The sequence below is a fragment of the Lingula anatina genome, chromosome 1 (assembly GCF_051362555.1).
Source record: "Lingula anatina isolate TDL-2025a chromosome 1, LinAna3.0, whole genome shotgun sequence".
Lineage (NCBI taxonomy): Eukaryota > Metazoa > Brachiopoda > Lingulata > Lingulida > Lingulidae > Lingula > Lingula anatina.
The window spans coordinates 19,329,591-19,352,540 of record NC_141767.1 but is presented as its reverse complement, the minus strand read 5'-3'; the positions used below and the strand labels follow the sequence as shown (position 1 = coordinate 19,352,540).

General features: G+C 34.1%; 2 protein-coding genes across 7 annotated transcripts; one reads left to right on the top strand and one right to left on the bottom strand.

Moving 5' to 3' along the window:
• The first annotated feature begins 1,510 nt into the window (after nt 1-1,510).
• On the top strand, nt 1,511-20,978 carry LOC106173649 (C2 domain-containing protein 5). 5 transcript variants are annotated; one of them, XM_087001350.1, is made up of 31 exons: nt 1,511-1,683; nt 2,032-2,199; nt 2,521-2,614; nt 2,899-2,985; nt 3,349-3,389; nt 3,549-3,679; nt 3,909-4,004; nt 6,935-7,090; nt 7,290-7,350; nt 7,689-7,811; nt 9,410-9,606; nt 10,462-10,479; nt 11,155-11,252; nt 11,597-11,705; nt 12,018-12,132; nt 12,250-12,468; nt 12,971-13,063; nt 13,656-13,745; nt 13,917-13,977; nt 14,160-14,213; nt 16,130-16,204; nt 16,469-16,519; nt 17,085-17,186; nt 17,784-18,011; nt 18,279-18,359; nt 18,554-18,643; nt 18,908-19,064; nt 19,309-19,355; nt 19,473-19,595; nt 19,898-20,044; nt 20,212-20,978. In XM_087001350.1, the coding sequence occupies exons 3-31, from the start codon at nt 2,525-2,527 to the stop codon at nt 20,476-20,478; spliced, it is 3,207 nt and encodes a 1,068-aa protein (XP_086857476.1). In that variant the 5' UTR covers nt 1,511-1,683; nt 2,032-2,199; nt 2,521-2,524; the 3' UTR covers nt 20,479-20,978. The 5 variants fall into 5 exon arrangements, with proteins under 5 accessions (XP_086857476.1, XP_086857475.1, XP_086857478.1 ...); XM_087001349.1 differs by having other exon boundaries at nt 16,469-16,531; XM_087001352.1 differs by lacking the exon at nt 9,410-9,606 and adding an exon at nt 8,228-8,382 and having other exon boundaries at nt 16,469-16,531.
• Nucleotides 20,960-22,848, bottom strand: LOC147764065 (uncharacterized). Of its 2 annotated transcripts, none has more exons than XM_087001357.1 (3): nt 22,681-22,848; nt 22,167-22,335; nt 20,960-21,796 (listed from the first exon to the last, which is right to left on the bottom strand). In XM_087001357.1, exons 2-3 carry the CDS (start codon nt 22,332-22,334, stop codon nt 21,131-21,133), a joined length of 834 nt encoding a protein of 277 aa, XP_086857483.1. In that variant the 5' UTR covers nt 22,335; nt 22,681-22,848; the 3' UTR covers nt 20,960-21,130. The 2 variants fall into 2 exon arrangements, with proteins under 2 accessions (XP_086857483.1, XP_086857484.1); XM_087001358.1 differs by having other exon boundaries at nt 22,701-22,812.
• Between the last annotated feature and the right edge of the window lie 102 nt (nt 22,849-22,950).

Genomic DNA, 22,950 nt, shown 5'->3' with positions numbered 1-22,950 from the left:
ATGACAGGAGTTATTTAATTGGATTTGTTTGTTTATTTAATTGTTCATTTGTCGTTTAAAGTTGTTATCCTGATAGCTTGCATACAACAAGGATAGGTATTCTATTTATTTAGAATTGTGAGCAGAAGCACAAGAAGGAATGAAAACACTTTTTCTTTCTCATATTTTTAAATGCTAAATGGAAAAGTTTGCAAGTAATATAATACTTTGTATGTTGCACTTCTCACAGATGGTCTGATATGCAGAAACAGATGGCTTTCCTGTATCAAGAAAAGATTTAGCTCTTGTAGGTTGCACATTTTTTAAATTGTGACCACCAGTTGTGGAATTCTCCTAAATGAAATTACAAACTGCTTAGTAACACCATCTAAGGACTTATATGTACATACCTACACACAATTATTGCACACAGCACATATCAATTGTGAGTCTTCAATCAAGCATTTCTCTAGACATAGATAAAAATATACCAAACAGGTTTCTCAGATTATAGTGACTTGATTCGACGTAATATGCTCATGTACATGTTGCACTGCATCATTAAAAGTATGGAAATATTTTTCATGTCAGTGTTATCAACCGAAAGGAAAGGGACCCTGATAATCTGTCATTGAATTGTGCAACAATGTCAACAATGTTTTGCATTTTATGTTTACTTTTATTCATACAATTTAAAATGTGCATTTTCCTATATTTTTAATCAAATGAAGATCAATTCATGAACTGACTTGTTGTTATGCTACATTGGATATCATAAATTAATAAGTTTTAAAAATGCCTTGCTTCTGTGAATGTCTGGACTAATAATAAAATGCTAACAATGTTGCTAATGTGAATGGTTGAATTCATAATAAAATATTGAACTCTCAAACAACAGTCATGTTACATGTACTTCCTAATGAACCAAAATGAAGTACAAGAATGCTGAAATAATTTCTGACAGCTTCATTATGTTCAGTTAAATCATATCTGACAGCAATATTTCTTGTTATATAACTTCTTCTTATATAAGAAAACCCTGCATACTGTCTTCTTTGAGTCCTAAAGGGTCGATCCCAATGGTCAGCTCAAATTTCTCCTTTCATCTATCCTTTATGTAAAAAGTTGCTTCTATGAAAAGTTGAACTTATGATTACACATTAAACTCTCTAAAACTATTAACTGTTATTATCCAGTGAGCAAGAAAAATGAAGTACAAGATAACTGAACTAGCTTCTGACAATTCCACGATGTTGGGATAAGTCAGGATTTCTCGTCTTTGGAATGTCCTGAGTTTATATGGGTCAATCACGCTGATCAGCTGTAGTTTTCACATGTATATACACTTTTCCTTTTGGTGTACTTGATCGCAATATGAAGTTTAGTTTATTTTATTGGGTTTACCTATATTTACGCTACTAATCCCCGTCGCTCTTTCCCTCCAGTATGGCTGCTGGACTAGTGTTACGGAGCAAATATGACGTCACTGTAATGGGTTATATACGAACGAATGAAAATTAGTAATTTATTTCAGTTTAACCAATTTTATGTTGAATGGAATGCATGAAAGCACAAAACGGACATAATTCCGATCGAGAAGAAACACCGAACGAATAGTTCACGAATGGAATAATGAGACTATAATTTCGATGAAGTCCGTCAGGTGTCAGCAAAAGTCAAGACAAGCGGAAATGGAAAACAAAGGTAGGTCGTGTTTCTGTTGACCTGTGATATGTTACCCCTTTTTCCAAATAGCTAAAGTATAACTTCTGTGCATCAATCAGGAAACAATTGGATACTTAGATAAATAGCTGCAGTTAAATAAGTTACAACTTTTGGTCTTTGTTTATAACGTTAGTATGATCACTCGATCTTAACGAGTTCTGGAACACCTGCAACAATGCCAAATTAATATGACAGCGAATCCCGGCTTAATCGGTATTTTATTGATGATATGTTATACATGAAACGAATGATACAATAAGGTTGTACAACTGCAGTAATCCGTTATTATTTTTGATGCATGAGCATAACATCAGACGATCATTTCAGGGGGTTACCCTCTACCATGCCACTGATACCATTAAACTGTTACTAATACTGTGTCAGATCCATGAGGTATAGATCATGTACTGGTGGCTTAGTGACACTGATAGTGATATGTAGTGGTTATGACCAGACCTTTATGACAACAAAGATACACAGATAATTGACATCAAGGTATGCAAAACACAATTTTAATGGTCTATAAAAAGGATCAAGGGTGACATGAAAACTGTTTAAATAATTTAACCTTTTGCCTTCTTTTATCCAGTTGTCATCCAATAACTTCTATCTGACCCTGTCATTAAACCTATTTTCATGGTAATATGTGTGATATATTGATATAACAATTTTTATAGTCCTATACCCTTGAATTTGACTGTATATAACTTACATTTATTTTTTTGGTACAAAGAAGACATACTGTACATACTGTAAATCCTATTTTTAAAACCAAAATGATATATTTCATATTATAACTATTTTTTATATATTTAGCAAGATGCCTGCTAAGGTTAAGGTCCGTATCCTCGGTGGCCGAGGTCTCCCCATCATGGATAGAGCTAGTGACCTGACTGATGCTTTTGTTGAGGTAAGTAGTGTATTAGCATATCCTTACCACACTGGATTGCTATGGTATATAAAGATAGGATATACTTTTTCAATCTGTGATGTTAATTACTGGTCCCACACTAAATGCAAATGCAGCTGAAATTAAACACAGTCTTAAAAATTTTGTACAGTTACTAGCCAGTGTTTCTGCTTTGTGTCAGTATATCAAACTTTCTATATGCATGCACAGGATTGTGAGCAAAAGAAAAAAATGTGGTCGAAGTTTCATAATCATTTGTAAATATGTGTACAATGGGATTTCAGGTAAGGTTTGGAAATGTTACCCAAAAGACTGACGTTTTCAGAAAATCATTAAACCCTCTTTGGAATTCTGAGTGGTTCAGATTTGAGGTAGGAACCTGTGTGTGTGTGTGTGTGTGTGTGTGTGTGTGTGTGTGTGTGTGTGCTTGTAAGTGTGCATGCATGTGTGTGATTATAATTATTTTAATTTTAATTACAAAATAGGATTTGATGTAGAATTTTCTTTGAGTATCTGCTTGTGCAGATTATAGAAGTTCTAAAAGTAGTTATTGGTAATATTATGATGTTTTGATCTAGACTAATAAATGCAGTCTTTTCAATTCCAGGTGTTATCTCTAATTTCTAAAACGTACCAAGGATTGGGATTTTTATATCAAACAACTTGTTTTCATGTTAATTATAGCAATCCAACTGTTAAATGTTTTCTGATAATTTTTAAGACTTCTCTTGTAGGTGGATGATGAAGATTTGCAAGATGAACCACTGCAACTGCGGTAATATAATTTTAATCAACTTTAACAGGTGTTGCGTCATATTGATTTGTTTTAAACATACTGATAAAAATAAGGAAGATGTGTGCAAATTTTCAGGTGTGGTGGCTAAATAGATGAAACATATTATTTTTATTACAAAACATATACTTGGCCTTACAGAGTGCTGGACTATGATACATACAGTGCCCATGATGCCATAGGGAAGGTTTACATTAACTTAAATCCCCTGTTGTCCAAAGATAGTGCATCCTCAATATGTGGATGGTTTCCAATCTATGACACCATGCATGGTAAGCAGCAGCAGTTTGTCCAGTATGTAGTGTTTGAAGTTTATACCACTTTGGGCATTTAGTTCCAAGATTGAGGGTACAATAATTGAGGTAGAAAGTGAAGTTTTTTATTATGCACATAATTGCATGCTGTAAACCCAAGCATAATCAATATGTATAATATTTAATATTTAGATTTTAGAAGTGCATATAAGTGTAAATGTACATACAAATTAATTATAATTTTCAGGAATCCGAGGCGAAATAAATGTGATAGTGAAATTGGAGCTGTTCACAGATGTCAACAGATACAGACAGTCCTCCTGTGGAGTTCAGTTTTTTGGAAGTAAGATGTCTGAAGATTAATGCTTTTAAAATTCAGTTCCCCTTTAATTTTGATATTGATCATAAAATACTTAAGGTATTAACATTATTTTTTTTATTAAACAATCAAGTTTAAAAAATGTAAAGGAAAAACTGCAAAAATTCCAATGAAGGGCAGTGAGATCATGCTGGAAGTTTATTCAGATCATGACTTCCAGTAAATTTTTTCAAACATAGGCTCCTTGGGTAAAATCGACAATATTTTTTTGAAAAATAGAAAAGGTGTCTTTCCAGCACTTGTTCTTATAGTCTAATTGTTTTGTCATGTTTTTCTGATTGTTTGCCATTAAACTGGTGGTAGGTGTGAGCATCAGAACTATTGCCATGCTGAATTTCTTTTTTTCCCAAGAAATGTACATGTATTAAATAAGATGTGAATTCATTTTTATGTACAGACACAGATGTGTCTGTACATATTGCCATCACCTGCGTCTGTCGTCGCCGTCGCCGTCGCCGGCACCGTGCACTTTCCTTGTAAACAGGATAAGTGGAGGGCAGTTTTACTTTTTGGTTGTATATTTACAGAGCTGATGAATATTCATAAAACGCAGGTCAAGTTCGAAAATCAGCATGATCGGGCCATTATTGTAGAAGTTATGCTGTTTTTTCAATTTTCAGCATATATGCAACCCTGTAAACACATTTTAAGGAAATCCGTTAGGCCTGTTGTCATGAAACTCACAGGAGTAATCAATCTTACTAAAATGCAGGTCAAGTTCGAAAATCGGCATGATCGGGCCACTATTTTAGTAGTTATGCTGTTTTTTTCATTTTTCAGCATATATGCAACACTGTAAACACAATATAAGAAAAACAGATTGGCCAATTGTCATTAAACTCACAGGAGTGGTCAATCTTACTAAAACACAGGTTGAGTTCGAAAATCAGCATAATCGGGCCATTATTTTAGAAGTTATGCTGTTTTTTCACATTTCCTCAGATTCAATTCTTAGGCATGTTAACAGTCTTATTATTTAACTAATAAGACATGTAAAAGTGTTTGGTTGACATTTCCTGCATCTTTACAACATTGTTAGTTGATTAAGTAAAAATGATGGTAAACTTGTTATCCTATATTGTGTAATAAAGTGTCAAAAATAGAAATAAACTCATATCATTGCAGTTTGTCAGATTCAATCATTCACTATGTTCAGAATTTCAGAATGGAGGAAATTGGCCATTTAACACTGTTGTATTGATATTTTGCCCATCTCATCAATTTTCTTAGTTGATCGTATAAAAATGGCAGTAACCTGTTAATTTTGTTTTATGTTAAAAAAATTGTTAAAAATGAAAAAAAAAAAAAAAAAACATTTCAGAACAGTGCTGTCTTTGTTTACATTTTGGCATTTTCAAGTTGTGACTTTGAAGTTCCATGGGCCTGAAGACCTTTGCTAGTCACATTTTCTGAATATCCATGATACTAATATTTTATTATTAAAAATTGATGGTCATTATGCTGTTAAACATTATGTAATATTGCATCAAAATCTGAAAAAAATCTATTTAGGGCACTGCTCCCATGATGACCATTTAAGAAAAACCATGTCACTTACTGTTCTCAAACAGTACAGTAAATAAGTACAGATGTGTCTGTACATATTGCCATCACCTGCGTCTGTCGTCGTCGCCGTCACTGGCGCTGGCGCCGTGCACTTTCATTGTAAACATGATAAGTGGAAGGCAAATTTACTTTTTGGTTGTATATTTACAGAGCTGATGAATATTCATAAAATGCAGGTCAAGTTCGAAAATCAGCATGATCGGGCCATTATTGTAGAAGTTATGCTGTTTTTTCACTTTTCAGCATATATGCAACACTGTAAACAATATACGAAAAACAGATAGGCCAATTGTCATTAAACTCACAGGAGTGGTCATTCCTGCTAAAACGCAGGTTGAGTTCAAAAATCTGCATAATAGGGCCATTATTTTCAAGAAATGCCATTTTTTTCACATTTCCTCAGATTAAATTCTTAGGCATGTTAACAGTTTCAATTTTTAATTAATAAGATACGTAAAAGTGTTTGTTTGGCATTTCCTGCATCTTTACAACATCATTAGTTGATTATGTAAAAATGATGGTAAACTTGTTATCGTGTATTGTGTAATAAAGTTTCAAAAATGGAAATAAACTCATATCATTGCAGTTTGTCAGATTCAATCATTCACTATGTTCAGAATCTCAGAATGGAAGAAATTGGACATTTAACACTGCTCTATTAATATTTTTCCCATCTCATCAATTTTCTTAGTTGATCATATAAAAACGGTAGTAAACTGTTAATTTTGTTTTATGTTAGAAATTGTTAAAACTGGAAAAAAAAAACATTTCAGAACATTGCTGTCTTGTTTACATTTTGGCATTTTCAAGTCGTGACTTTGAAGTTCCATGGGCCTGAAGACCTTTGCTAGTCACATTTTCTGAATATCCATAATACTAATATTTAATTATTAAAATTGATGATCATTATGCTGTTTAACATTATGTAATATTGCATCAAAATTTGAAAAAAAAATATTTTGGGCACTGCTCCCATGATGACCATTTAAGAAAAACCATGTCACTTACTGTTCTCAAACTTACAGGAAAGAAACATGGGACTAAAATACAGCTTCAGTAGGCAATGCAGTCTGTTTGGTAATTCTTACTGCCAGTTAAACGTTTTTTTTTTTTTTTTTTGTGAAAATTTAATTTTTCACATATTGGCATTTTCAAGGTGTGACTTTGAAGTTGCACGGGCTTGAAGACCCATGCTAGTCACATTTTCTGAAAATCCATGATACGTATATTTTATTATTATTTTTTCTGTTTTTTTGTCTGTACATTTGACAGCTTTGCTGCCTTGTTTAAAATGTGTAGACTAAGAGTTTTAGCATGTTACCTTACAGGTACCTGTGTTCCTTATGGCTACAGGGCTCAGGCTATCTATGGGTTTGTGGAAGAGTTAGTGGTCAATGATGACCCCGAGTATCAGTGGATAGATAAGATAAGAACTCCAAGAGCATCAAATGAGACCAGACAGAGGCTGTTCTCAACTCTGTCAGGTGAATGTCCTATTTTTTAGTTTTTCTTTGTTATGGTAATCACAAATGTCTGCTTTAGCTGTGTTCTCATGGTCATAAACTTGATACATTGATGTTAAAGGCTCTTGTTATTTATTTGTTAGTTTTGTTTCTTGTCATTGTTTGAATTATAAGCATGATTTTTCTTTTCTAATTGCATTAATTGTACTTTAATTTTTAGGAGAGCTCCAGCGCAGGATAGGTTTAAAAGTTTTAGAAATGGGTGGGAATGCCATCATCGGGTGAGCTGTACTACATCAATTTGTTAAAGGATATGGTGCATGAAAAGTATCAACATCTTCCATGTGATTTAATCAAACAGTAAATTTTTTAGAAGCTTCAGGGTAATGTCAGTACATGTGAAACAGCAAACAAATTATTCAACTGAAATATGTTTTTCTATTGTTTCTTATGTTATCATAAAAATAATATCATTGTTTTCTTCCCTGTGAGGAATGACATTTTTATCACTTTCATGAACTGATGAGTCTGTCAAGTGATCAGTCATACTTAGTCCATTAAGAAACAATTCACTTTTTCCACAATTTTTTTTTATTCTAACCAAACCTCATTTTTCCAGCTATAGACAATGTTTTGACTTGGAAGGAGAGTCGGGTATTGTGGTGAGAGGCATTGGGTCAGCTGTCTCCATAGTGAAGCAGGTGTTGTTGTCCTCTCCACCCAGTTGTTCACCAGTCAGCAAGTAAGTGTCTGTAGTATGGAGTAGTTAAGATCACCGAGTTCTGCAGTTTATCTTTGGGTGAAAATGAGGGAGAAGTAGTGAGAATGGTTGGGAGGTGCATATGGTTCATTATGGCATACTTTTTTTCTTTGTGTAACCTTTTTATGTATGGTTTATATTTACACACAACTTTATGACAGTATGTTAATGTTTTTCTTTTTTTCTTTTGATCAGATGTGGTAAATAATGAAAGATACATGTAGTAAGACATGGAAGTTTTGTAGTTTTACTGTAGAAATAAGTGATAGGCCAGTTCCACTTTACCCATCATTGATAATAAAATGATCTGGTACCTAAAGTTAAAAGCTGAAGTTGGTAACATAACACTCTACAAATGTGTTACAAATGAGACAAAGATGAGCTCATTTGCTGTTTAGCAATGGATCTCAGAAACAACAGCAACAGACGCAGCAGCAGAGAGTGCCTGATGAGGTGACCTCTGACCCTGTTGGAGGTGCAGCTAGTGCAACAGATAAAGGGTCAGATAGTTGTGAGGTGAAAGAGGAAACAGGGGTGACCGAGGAGGGCAGTGGTGGGTCAACTGGTCACTTGCTGGCATGGCCTTGTTTAAAAGTATACTAGTGCATGCTGATCATCCTGTTATGTGTTTGCCTTATTTGTTTCTTGCCTACAGATATGGTTCGTTGTTGGAATGATTTATTTATGTATTTATTTATTTTATTTATTTATTTTATTTTTATTTTTTTTTTTTTTTTTGTAGTTTTATTTATTGTTGGTCATCTTTTTTGTGTATTATTATTATTATTATTATTATTATTATTATTATTATTATTGTGTTATCAGCATTTCCCTTGCTTTATGACAATATGATTCTGTGACAGTATCTTCAGATGTAAGCTAGAGTTGAAAGCTTACAATCTCTTTAAATAATTACACTGTATGCATGTTGTTCAAGATTTTGAAATTGAAAAGCATTTTTGTCTATACAGACACTTCTCAGAAATGAATAGGAATACAGCCGTGAAAAAGAAGTACTTTTTTTTACACTTTTTCTACTTGTCACCAGAGACATAATAATTACAAAGATTGATTTAGCATTTCTGCAAGAATATTCTTTTGTGGAACAAAGATGCTTTGCTTAATCAAATCCGTTGACATTATAATGGTCATTAATTGCAAGTTACAATGGCAGTTTCTCAAAATTTTAGCTTGATTATTTACAGTACTTAAATGAAACAAATGTCACTGAATCATTTTTCTCATTTTGTTTGTGCATAAACCCTTTGGTTTCTCTTTGATATTCTGCATTTATAGCAGTTTTTAGTATCTGTTAGGTATGCACATATACTTTATGTTAGATGGGATTAGCTTATTTGGCCCTTTCTTTGACACCTTGCAATTTTCAATTTCAGTTTGGAGCCAGTCCTAGCATCCTCTTTTTCGCCGCCACAATCGCAATCCCTGCACACCAATCGATCTTTTCCATTCTTTCGCAGGTCTAATAGTACCCCCAGTACCTCAATAAAGCCAGCGAGCAAGATAAATTACAGTGACCCAACCACACCCACCCGCTTAGCCAGCCCCTTCTTTGCTTTCAGCTTTGTTGTGCCTGAAGAGAGTGCTGTTGTGACAACCACTGCAAATGTTGCCAATGTGTGTGCCACTGCACCGCCCCTTATGGCTGGCTCAGCAAACCCCTTTAAACTGTCCACCTCCCCCACTGCAAGACCCCCGGGACAAGGCATGCCTGTGTTAAGTCGAAGATTGTCAGACTCTGAGCTCGGGTCTCCTAAAGGTATTGTGCCATGCTGCTTCAGTGTACTTGTTTGTATTAAGGCATCTGTATGGGTTACTTCACAGTGTTTTCCCCTTCTACTTTGTTGGCCCTGACATGCCTACCTATTTAATTCATAAAACTTAAAATAGAATGCAGTAGACTTTTTCTGTATCTTTGCCATTGGACAAAAAGATATGTTAAAATATGTCTTAGAGCTACAAAGAAATATTAAAGGGGAAATTACTGTAAAATGGCCCATAAACTGATTTGAATTGGTTGTAGGTAAAACTTTTTGTTGTCTTTGTCACTTTCTAAATGTATTGGACCTGGTATTTCTGAACTTATAGTTAAAATACAGTAAACCATGAGATACTAAAGACACATTCAGTTTGTTTTATTAACGAAAAAGTGTTAGTTTTTTTAGATTGATAGACATTTGTCACCCTGAGATTACTGAGGCCTCAACTCTGTTATCAGCATTTATTTCCAGTTAATATCTATGCTTATAATAGAGATGAATTTCCAGTAATTTCTGTATGGGTGGGATAAGATAGCATGGATTGAATAAGGTACATGCTTCTTGGTATTTGGGACTAATTTTTTAAACACCACCATTTGCATGTTATGATGTTCTCTGTAGTGATGATGAATTGAGATGTTCTAATGTGATTAATACTATAATTTGGTATTGTTTGTTTTAACATAGAATATTAAATATTTTGGAACCACATGCATATATGTAATTCATTGTTACAGTATTTGAAAGCATCTATGTAGTTTTCACCAGGTGTCATTCTATTCTATAATAACTTGTTAGTGCATGTCATTCAGTAAAATATTAGGATTACAATAAATATTCCATTCTTTATTCAGGTATTTACACATCTAAAGGTAAAGACTATGTCAGTGTAATCATAATTTTATACAATCTAGAGAATTGAAGTGCATTTTGGGGGTTGAATTTTCATTACTTCAAATAATATTGCTATCATATGTGTCTATTTCATTGTGAAAAATAGCCCCTTCTGTAAGATTTTTATTAAGTAATCTCACAATGTGATCACAAATTTTTATCAGTATAAATTTTGTCATTCAGTTCAGCTATATGTGTTGCTAAAGACTGATTCAGAAGACAAGAAATAATAACAAACCTAATGCTTATTAAGCTTACATTTTTAAATGTTTTTACAACACAGCACATTATTTTTTCCACATATTGCTTTAGTTTTAAAAAATATACATTCCAAGATGATATTTTGTCTTAGTCTTCAAGTCAAATACTTTGCTTTATATATAACATTTAGCACTTCATTTATTTTGTCCACGTTATCAGATATATTGTTTTTAAGTCATTTAGTCATTTATAAATACACTTATTAAATGAATTTCTGAATTGATACCCCTGGTAAACAATTTATATATATAAAGTATGTGCACCTATCTCTGCGTTTAAGTTCAATGACATTAAAATTCTTGAATGTGTGTGTATGTCTAAATATGCAAGTATTTTATGATGAATGACGATTGATGTTGTCTGGGGTACTAATTCTCTAGTACTTTATTTAGGAAGTTTGACAGGTAGCAGTGGCAGTGGAGCAGATAGTCTTAGTGCCAGGATACCATCTCTCAGACCGTTACTGCCACCACAGAGCATAGAAATTTTGGTATATGTGATTTATTTCCTATATTTAAGAAATTTTTCTCCATAAAATTCTTTTGACTTATTGTGTTATAGAAGGATGACTGTTTCTTTATTTCTGAGAACTGAGAAGGTGTAGTTTTTTTTATCTTTAGGAAGGCAAAAAAGTAGTTTGTTAAGTACCTGCCATAAGATGAAATTAAATAAATTAGTTTTATTTCCTATGATTGCTTATCTATTGTATGTTGCATATATTGTGCATGGAAAAGAAATTTAAAAAATAATAATAATAATGATAATAATACTAAATGAATAGAATAAAATGAAATTTGGCTAAGTGAAGGTATATTTCCATCTGATTTTTTTCAGGAATACCCCTTCTTCACCATAACTTCATTCCCTGCAGGTTTTATAGTTCACCTGGGTGGTGTTGTATCAGCCAGATCTGTAAAACTTTTGGACAGAATACACAATCCAGGTACTCTTATTGTTAGATTAGAGACTCATCATATTTGAAAGTGAATTAAGTCATGTTTTAAGCATTCATATATATGTATGGACACTGAGTAATTTACTTATTTACTAGTTTGAATTTAGCTGTTTTAATTTAGTACAATTTGACACAGTTAAATGATAAATAATGAACTCCCATCATTATTCATTGTGTTTATTTAATTTCAAATTTGTGTCTGATATTTTCCACATGAGTTCATCAATCCCTCTGCTTACATAAATTGACGGGAAACAGTACTATATGCAAACAGGTAGTTTCAACATTTTTATCCTCCAGAGGAGCCAGAGACAAGAGATGCCTGGTGGATAGAGATCAGAACTGAGATGAGGTCACATGCCAGAGCCATGGGATGCCATGCTGTGGTGGGATATGTTGAACACACAAGTATATGGTAAGACACTATGTATTTGATCTAGACATTGTTTTGTATCTGAGACTGCTGAAGTTTAATATATAGCTGACAGGATATTATAACAATTTGTTCACTTTCTTATTTATATTATTATAGTGATGAAATCATAGTCCTATCAGCCACTGGCACTGCAGCAATAGTCAACATGAGTATGGAAAAAGAACAACTACGAACCCAGCAACAGCAGCAGCAGTTACTTACCATGTCACTAGACAGGACTCTTTTTGACAGAGAGAAGGAAAAGGAAAAAGATAAGAAACTCCATATTGATGTCAACCTGGCCAACCAGCAAAGAGACCCTCATGGATCAGAAAGGTCAGAACTAGGCGTTTCTCATTCAGCCATGCACTTTTTTCAGTGGTTTTATTTTTTCCTAAAAATCTATATTGAAACAGCACTACAATAACAACAATTATTTTTTAGGTGAAAAAAAGATCAAGCACTTTTTGCCGAGGAATCTAAAGCTTGTCAGAAAGTTTTTCGAAAAAAAAATCATAATTTTGTTATGATACACCCTGAACATATTTTGAATAATTGAATAATTGGCATTTCTTTTCTTTAACATATTTTATCAATGCACTTTTATCTTACATCTCATTGCACAACACAAGTTTTGAATTTTCTGTATATCAGTGCATTTTTTATTCTTTTACTGGACTTTCAAAGAGTAAAGAGTATAACACAAACAACATTGTGTCCTCAGCACAGGTTATCTAGTTATAATTTTTGCAGGTCCAACAAATAAAAATTGCATATATTTCTTAACTAGATGTCTTATAATCGCATGGAAATTTTGTAATTGACTTTCTATTTCCAGTGATGATGCATATGACTGTAGCCTGTGCCATGTGCCATACAATGAGACATCAGCTCCTTTCCCCGTCAGCCTGAGCCGCTGCACTATATGCAAGTGAGTTATCCCCCCTCCCCAATAGAATTATTTTGTATTTATGATCTCATAGTGGTGTTTCATGATGCCAATTTTAGGTGAGTTTAATGAATAGAAATAGTATTATTTAGTCACCATTTTCAGGTGGGATGTCAAGTTGCCAAATGGTAGAAATATGGACAACTACTTTTATTTTGACTACTACTAGTGTGTAACCCCTTACTTAAAAGGAAGTAAAATATTTTGGCATCAAAATAGAATAGCATTGTTGTATCTTATACTTTGTTTTGAATGATTGAAGAAGGTTAAATTAACTTTGGGCATGAAAAGAAAAGGGGTAAAATGTGATTAAAAGCTGTTTTAATGGAGCTTTTGACTCAGGAAGCCTTCACAGATTAGCTACGTAATTGATTGAATTGAATGCTTATTCAATAGTTGATATTACTCTCCCACACAGATGCCCATTCAATAATAACATATGCCACATCTTCATTATTTTTCTCCTATGACAATAGAAGATTATATATGGTTCAGTTATATCAGCAGTATTCTTGGAAGTGAAAAAATCTGGATGTTAATTATACTTCTCACATTGTGTACATCTTCCCGTTAGGCGTGGCAAGGTACCTGATGTGCTGTTCACCACAGTGGAGCCCCCAGTAGAACTAGTGACAGTAGGAAAAGGTTGTCTGGTACAGGCAAGGTATGGACTAGTTAATTTTGATATCATCACAGTTAACATACAGCTGTATCTCAATTCCCATAATATTCTCGTTTGATCAAACTTTGAACACTATGCACATGTATATTTATTCTTAATAACTAGTTTTATACAACTGTTTCCTTTTTATCTTTCATACCATTCCTATTTTAGGATCTGTCGACCAAAAAAAGAAGCAAAAGCAGGAGAATCCAACGCTAAAGAAGTCAGTGACGTAAGGGACATTTATTATTTAGTGATCAAAAAGGAAATATAAATTAAAGATATTATTAAGAAAGAAGTACCAGATGCTAAGGACCAAGATTTGACATCCATGCTCTTAGAAAGAGAGGTTTTTTATCTCCATAAACAGGTCCTTATAATGTTAATCCTTTTTAAATGTTGTTTTCCTTTTAGAATTTACCATTCATGGAATATGAACTTCACAGTCAGCTTATGAACAAATTGAAAGTAAGTGATTATAAAGTACCAGATGTGTTGTTCACCACAGTACTGTACTTATACAGAGACTGATAAATGCCTGCCAGTTAAATAATATAGAATAATAAAGGGAACCGGAGAAGATCAGCATTGGTCAGAATTGTGCCGGAAGTGACGTGCAGTGGTGTTAGAAACGAAGCTGAGTGGTCATTTTAACATAGAGGTGAACGGCAGTGAAGACGGGTTGTCGGAGGAAAAAGAAGTTTTCTAAACAACATGGTAAGATAACACTTTTTCTTTACGCATTTTGGGCAGAGAAAACTTGTAGAAATAATAAATGCATGATATGAAAACGTGACACGAAACTTGAAGGTGCAAAATCGTGCTTAATTGGCGGTCAACTTGTTTTAAAATGAATGCTGCATCGACCGCCATTGCAACAAAGAGTGTAAATGGAAAATAATTCCCGGGAGGCTGTAAATCGTTGCCATGAGGAAATTTGGCATTAATATAATCCGATATGTCCATATCTAAGTATTTTTGGGGTGTATGAGCTGCAATTAGAACAAAGTTTTAGAGGTCTTGAAGGACCTTGTGAAAACAAGGAAGTAGTTCGTAACTAACAAGTGAAATGTACCGATCTCTGACTGCTGTGCACAGCTGTATCTTTTTTTCAATATATTGACGAATTTTTGTCACAGGACAAATAAAACATTTCACTGACAAGATCTTCCCAAAAAGACAAAAAGAGAATTCAGGTGAGCTGACAGGTAGTAATTAAGACTAGCTCAAAGTACTAATAATTGACATTATTATGCAATACTCAGTTGGTAAAACGATTCTCACAGATAGATAACATGTAACATGACCAATTTCTATAGGCTAATGATTGCCAGCCTGAGGAAATTGATTGCCAGTCTCTTTTGTCAGTGATTTTTAACTCAGATAAGAGGCTGTCAGAATGTCACCTTTGTCTTGGCATTTGTCACTGATTAGCGCCTTCCCCAGTGTAAAAGGTATATCAGTGTGATCATGTGTGTGGAATTTCATGCCAGATGGACATATAAAGATCTAAAAATTCGTCAATATATTGAAAAAAAGATACAGCTGTGCACAGCAGTCGGAGATCGGTACATTCCACTTGTTAGTTACGAACTACTTCCTGGTTTTCACAAGGTCCTTCAAGACCTCTAAAACATCGTTGTAATTGCAGCCCATACCATAAAACACCCAAAAATACTTAGATATGGACATATCGGATTATATTAATGCCAAATTTCCACATGACAACGATTTATAGACTCCCGGGAATTACTTCCCCTTTACGCTTTTTGTCGCGCTGGCGGTCGACGCAGCATTTATTTCTAAACAAGTTGACCGCAAATTAAGCACGATTTTGCACCTTCAAGTTCCGTGTCATGTTTTCATATCATGCATTTATTATTTCTACAAGTTTTCTCTGCCCAAAATGCGAAAAAAAGAGAGTTATCTTACCATGTTGTTTAGAAAACTTCTTTTTCCTCCAACAACCCGTCTTCACTGCCGTTCACCTCTATGTTAAAATGACCACTCAGCTTCGTTTCTAACACCACTGCACGTCACTTTCGGCACAATTCTGACCAATGCTGATCTTCCCCGGTTCCCTTTATTGAGCAATAAAATTTATGCAATACATGGAAGAACAAGGAAGCTTGAAAAGGTTCAAGTAATTTTTCAGGTTGGATCTTGACACTTTTTCAAGCTGTTTCAGATCACACCACAGATATTTATGTGTATTTGTAAATGCATGAAAAAGGCACATATGCACGCGCGCGCGCACACACACACACACACACACACAAAGATATTGTTTTTTTTTTTTTGGTGGGGGAAGGAAACAATTATTCATTTTGTCCATATTTATTGAAAAATTATTGTAATATATGTGCAATTACTTTCTTCCCCAGGTAAAGGGCATGAATGCACTGTTTGGTTTGAAGATTCAGGTGGAAGTTGGAGAGACTATGCTGATAGCTGTTGCAGTAAGATTTGCTTACTTAAATTACCTACTTATATTCCCTTTATGTTTTTGAAAAAAAATGGTATCAAATAGTTAAATTGAAATACTCAGAATTGTTTCCAAACATAGATAAAAAGCAATTTAGCTAGAAGGCATTTTGTTTGAAAAATATTTTTTGTGATTCACAGCCAGTGGAGATGCCAGTTGGGATATGGTATTTTTGCTGTTAGGAAATAATTTTTATGTAATGATGTCTTGCTTAGAAATTTTCTGTTTTTGTTTTCAGACTGCTACAGCTGCTTATATTGCAGCCCTACCCTCACCCCCTGTACCAAGAGTAAGTGGCAAGGTATGCATGCAAGATATCTTCTAATCTGCTAATCTCACTCCACTGTGAACAGTTTACCTCCAAAAGATTACATACAAATTTTCACTTTGACGTAGCACTGTATAACACAGATTGTATTGGGTTTTCAATTTATTGGTGCTTGGGCTGTTAATATTCTATTTTGGTATCATAGGTTTTAGATTTTGTTTAAGAGCTTCTGAAAGAACTGAACAGGAAATGTGTGCAAGTCAGAGGGAGGAATATAATTTCTCATAATGTAATGAATAATTGTGCACAGAAATAACTTAGATACATTTAGCAAATGCATGTTAATGGCAGGGTATTCAGAGTAAAATGGTAATATCCCTAGGTTTGTTTTTAGTTTCAGGTGTTAATTTTTTCTTTTTGATAATAAATTTACTGACATTCACCATTTTCCTTGCGCTACAACTTTCACAATTCACAAGCTGACATGACTACCAAATTATCCAAAGTGCCTGCTTTCACATATTACTGATTATTACAGTGAACATTGTGATGGTGATTAGAGACAAATTCTTTTACTTTAATTTAGGAAGACAATTCCAGGGACAAAGATCTACTTGATATACAAAAGAAAATTGTTGATACTGTCAATAAAAATAAGGACCGCTATGAGTTGAGTTCAACAACAACAGTAAGTGCTCTTTTTTTCATTACATTAATTAACTTTTAAGTTAAAATTAAATTTTAAATAAAATTGTAAAAATATAATAGACATTTTAATTGATGTTTATAGTCCACTGCTTTATTTATTGCTTGACACCTTCAGGCCCGTAGCCAGCAATTTCAAAAGGGGGGTTCTTTTTCTGAAAAAAGTGGACCTTTTTCCATATAAACTTCATGAACCTAGATCAAACCCAGAGTGAACCATTTCCCACCAAAAGAGGGGGTTCTTTCAAACCCCCGAACCCCCCCCCCCCGGCTACGGGCCTGCTCCTTTGACTTTTTTCATCTTAGAGCAGTGTATTGACTGTAGATAGGATAAATACATTGGTGCCTTTATAGGCATTTTCTTATATAAAATTTCTTTTCATTATGTATTTTGTTGCTTTGTTATCTTATGTACATATATGTAATGTATATAATTACTACCACACTGCATGGTGTAATTGGCTGCTATATTTAATTATTTTGTAGAAATGTTAAGTTCCTACATTGTTCCAGAAAAATCTCTGTTCATTTATGCATATTTGCAAGGTTTCAATTGAATCCACTTTCTCTCATTTTCCAGGACTCTTACTCAGAATCTGGCTCCAAGGGTCCTCCCAGTGATAGTGAAGAAGAGCTGTCTGAATTGGACATGTCAGCTGGCAATAAGGACACTTATATCATAGAGTTGGATGATGCCGAGGATAAGGCTGTGGTCTCTGTGTTATTTGACAGTGAGGTCCCTGATGGATTTTATGCATGCAACACTGAGTTCATGCCTGGACTGTGTAACCTTGTCACAACACTGCAGGTGATTGTGTGTAGCAGAATGAGGATTTCTTTCCTTAAGTATTTTTCTCGAGAACAAACTCTAGAAACAAAGGCCTGCTAGATATGCAGAAAAAAATTATTTATGTAATTAATACTGATCATTGCATATATAGTTTTAATATGTAAGTGCCTACTAAAAAACATAATTGTTGATGTGTGTTTGGAAGCATATTTGCAGTGCTTTGAGGTTGATTAGTGTATGTGTGTTAGTAGCATATTTTTAACAACACTGGTTCATTGTTTGTAGATGTTCACAAGAGTATGGAGGGGAGAGGTCAAGGCTAAAACAAACCAAGAATTCTCCAACATTCTTGAAGGATTGATCAGAGTATGCTCATATTTAAACATTTATGAGAAAACTATGAATATAACTTAAGCCATACAAAATTATTTAATTAAAATGGAAACATATTTTTGGTTATGTATACTTGTTTTACCGCCATGAGACCCCTGACTATATTTTAAAGAAAAAAATATATTTTTATGGATTGTCATTCTAACCATCTTTTTTCACTCTTAAAGGGCATATTTTTCAAACTTCGCAAATTGTCCCCTTGTGTGGTATGTGACTTGTCCTTTGACTTGGACTTACCAGATGAATCTTATGTTCAGGTAGGTAAAATAATTCAGTATTCTTAGGTGATAATGTTATAAGTTGTTGGCAAATCCATTGTTTAAATAGTGTCTGGAACTGATGTCGCAGGATGGCAGACTGAATTAACTGGCCAGTCAGTTTATTCTAATAATTGACTGTTAGCCAACCAGTCAGAAATTACCTAAATCCTGATCATGTAACAATTTATTTTATATACTGCATGTTAGCTTGGTAAGGGAAACTGATATTTATGTTAATTCAATGTTTTCTATGTTTGGCAGGTTGCTATCACAGCTATTTGTGCAGTTTTTATTGAACAAGCAGATAGTGTCTCCCTAGATTCATCGTTAAGTCAAGACAAGCCAATTTCCAAGTCAGAAGCAGACGACATGATGTTTCACATGGAGGAAGATGGTGTTGAGAATGTTCAGCAGAGAAGTATGTTTAGTAACAGGCATGGATATTTTATGCAGTTTTCAAAGGTCAAAAAGTAAAAAAAAAAATACATACAAAGCCAGAGTAAAGTTGGGAGGGCTAAAGTTCTACCATTTTCCTGAACTGCTGCTCACATCCCTGAAGTAAACTGTAATAATAATTAATTAGTCAACAAAGATAATTTTTTTACAAGTGTATAAACAAATAATACATGGAGGTTGATTTATCTCAACAAAATATTTTGCAGCAAGGAAATTATCTGGTCATGGAGACAGAAGAAGTTGGATCCAGCAGGTATTATTCTACTTTTCATCTATGGTATTACTTCCAAATAATTGGAACTTTGGAATAAATACTTTGTATTTTTCTCACTTTTTAAAAAGATTAAATAATTTGGTTTACTTTTTACAGAAACCAATTCTAAAGTATGGAGTGGAGCTGACACCTCTTAGCTATATACCAGGTGGAAGAATAGATACATATCTGGGACATCTAAATTTTTTCTATATCAGAGAAAGCACTTCACTACGAGAAGTAAGTCAGATGCTTTTTTTTTATTTATTTCATCTTTAGAGAAAACATTTCTTTCCATCTTGAATTTTTTTTGACCAAGAAGTGACATAGTAGAGGAAAAGATGAAGCATTGCTTCAGACGAATACCTGTATACCAGCACATATGGTGTAAAAGTCAGTTTAGTTACATGTAGTACATTTTAGCTCATTTCTTACTAATAAAAGTGGTTTTAAAAGCAATGTAATTTAATTTTATTTTTATAATATTAAAATATTTACATGAAGATTAATCACTAACAAATTTTGTCATCCATCATTTCCAGAATGGTGGCCTGAGTGGCTTCATGCACAGCTTTATAGCTGAGGTGATGGCTATAGTAAGAGCTCACGTGGTTGCCTTAGGTGGGAATGCAATGGTGGCATACAGAATGAGTGAATGTGTTCTGTTGGACAACCCTAACCGCAACCAGGTAGACTAATTGGATAGGCAGTTTCCTATGAATTTTTCAAGTTTTAAACGTTCAGATGGGCTGTAATGCAAGTTAACTTTAGCTTGAAAGAAAATGTACCCTAGTGTCAGGTTGCACTGTATCCATTCAACAATTATATATTATAAACCTAATATTTTTTCTCCCAGGGCCAATGTCTCATAAATGTCAGTGGGGACGCAGTTCAGGTGATATATGATGCAGATATGAACCCAGCAATACAGCTAGCAGCCATGGCATCAGCCAAAGCAGACTCGCCATCTGACTCCGTCAAGTTGTCCACTGAAGGAAGACAGGCAGGACTACTGACAGTGGACATAGCTAAGGCTAACAGAAGGGGAGGGAGAAGCCCTGTTGTCAGTCCAAATCCAGCAGGAAGACAGGTCCAGTTGGCTTCACTTGTTACAGATGTGTAACAGTGGGATTATGTCATCAATTCCGTGTTATCCAGTCAAGTTTTACTTGGCTTATCAGCATTGTTTGATTATGGCAACATCTCACTTTACATATCATTTGGCAGCATGCCACACAGATGCATAAGTTACAAGGTGCTCTGTTCAAAATCTGAAGTTTTTAAGAATTCTTTAACGTTCTTTATGTCATTCAGAAATCCAAAGAAAAGGATAAAGATTTTAAAATATGACTTTTATGACAATTTTTAAAAATTAATTTTAAAAACATCTTTTGGGCATGTGAATTAATCTGGTGTTTCTTAAAAAAAAAAAGGATAATTATTTATGATTTTGAAAAATGTTCCAACAAATAGAAATTTGTCTCATTGTATTGTAGCTAATTGAGAATTGTAGCCTTTTTGAAATTGTGCTGTACATTGTACAATGTTTTTGTAAATAGCAGCATAACATTTTTACTGTACTTTGTTGTAAAAATATTGTGCAATAAAGAATTAAACAATTTATTGAAGGCTCTTCATGTCATATATTTAAATGCTGATTAGTGCAGTTTCAACATTGATGGGTTCACAAACACGTGAAAATACTCGTCTTAAATGAATTGCAACAATCTTCACATGATTTGTTGTGCACTTGTTTGACCTCCAGACAAACAATTTCATACTGCTTCAGTCCCACTGGAGTCGCTGATAATTTCTGTTCTGATTCTTTTCATTCTTTTAATAAATAACCGTCGTCTTTGTCTAAATGTTAAACCATATTCCTCCTCAGGAGTGTCATATGCCAACACCTTAGATGTACTTTGTGATGAAAGAGGAGAACTTGTCATAATTTCCCTCATCAACTTTTCTTTTAATCTTGTAGATCGTCTTAATACTGGACTGTGATTTAAAGTATTTGACAGTCTGGTGTCACATGAATGGGATAACCTTTTAATCAAGCGAAGTCTTGGGGGGTTATAATTATTTGATCTCCTAAATACTGGTGATACAAGCTCACTTTGATCTTCACTTTTTGAGGTATTGCATAAATGTTTCACTGAGCTTTTGGCAATTTTTAATTGCATTTTATCACTTTCATTGCAGGCATCTTCCACATCACTTATAGATACATCCTCCACAGGAGAAGGAACTTGCAGTGGTTTATCCCCAACAAATTGTAGTGGTATCATTCCTTTTGGGAGACTCCTATGAGATATATTTAAAGAGCTACCCGAATTTTGTCTACTTCTTAGCCTTGTGCTTCTTCTTTGTCCAGATCTGTGTCTAGATCTTCTTTCACCATTACCTTGTGCTGCTAATCTGGCAGGGAATTGTGGAGAGACCTTGAAGAGTGAAATATTTACAATCATTATTTTACCAAAAAATTGTATCAGAAGCACTATTATAAAAGTTATTTGTTTGATAATAAAGAGGCCATTCAGAATGAGAATAGCCAAGCGCTAGCTAGGCCACGACCTAAATATATGAAAGGAAGACTGCTTAATCCTGTAATGGTCTCTTTGCCTCCCCCACGCCTCCCCATGCGTGTCCCTGCAGGGGCACAATTATTAAATCTCGGCTCAATTCAACTGGTCGATTGCTGGCATAAAATATTAAGACATAAAAAATTTTGCTATGATTATTGATTTCCATTTATCAATGTATATCAATTACTGATGTGATTGGTAAAAGGAAAACTAAAACAATTCATACCCATACAGGGTTTACTTCATCTGCTGGTATGGTCTTAGCAGTAGGTGGATGATCACTTGCATACACTGGGGAGGGAACATTACGCAGTATGCTAACTGGACTTTCCTCAAAGAGCAATGGTGGTTTTCTGTGATCAACTGATTTCTTTCTTGTCCTGCGTCCTGGCATTCTACAAAGAGGAAATTGATTTTTTGAAGCTTGTTTTTTCTTAAAACAATAAATCTACACCAACAAATGCACAATAACCTTTTACTTCAACAACAGACTAAATAAACATTTGATTGATTCATTTGATTGTGAAAAGACTATCGTAATGTATACTGTAAGACCGAAAAGTGAAGCAAAGGCAAAACCCACAGGTCGCATGCTAACTCACATGATACATAAGAAGAAACTATCTTGGCAGTGCACAAATTTCAAATCCAAGAGAATAAAGTTTGAACACTCAAACATTGAGACTCAAAAAAAGTTAGTAGAATGCTTATTAACAATTAAGACAACACATCAGCCTTACTTTAACCCTTTGACTTTTACCTTATGACCAAATTTTGCTGGATGTTTTGACACAAAATCAACTTCCCGGTGTTTTAAATTTTACGCCCTTGTAACCTAATGTTAGACGTCTTTTGATAAGTCAATCGTTTGGGCTTCCCTTATTTTCGACCAATAGAAATCTGTGTACTTCAGGCGTGTCTCGTGATATCTCGTGAAAAGACGCAAGTCCAATGTTACAACAAGATTATGCACTAACTCAACGGTTAGCAGATAAAGTAACATTCAAGAA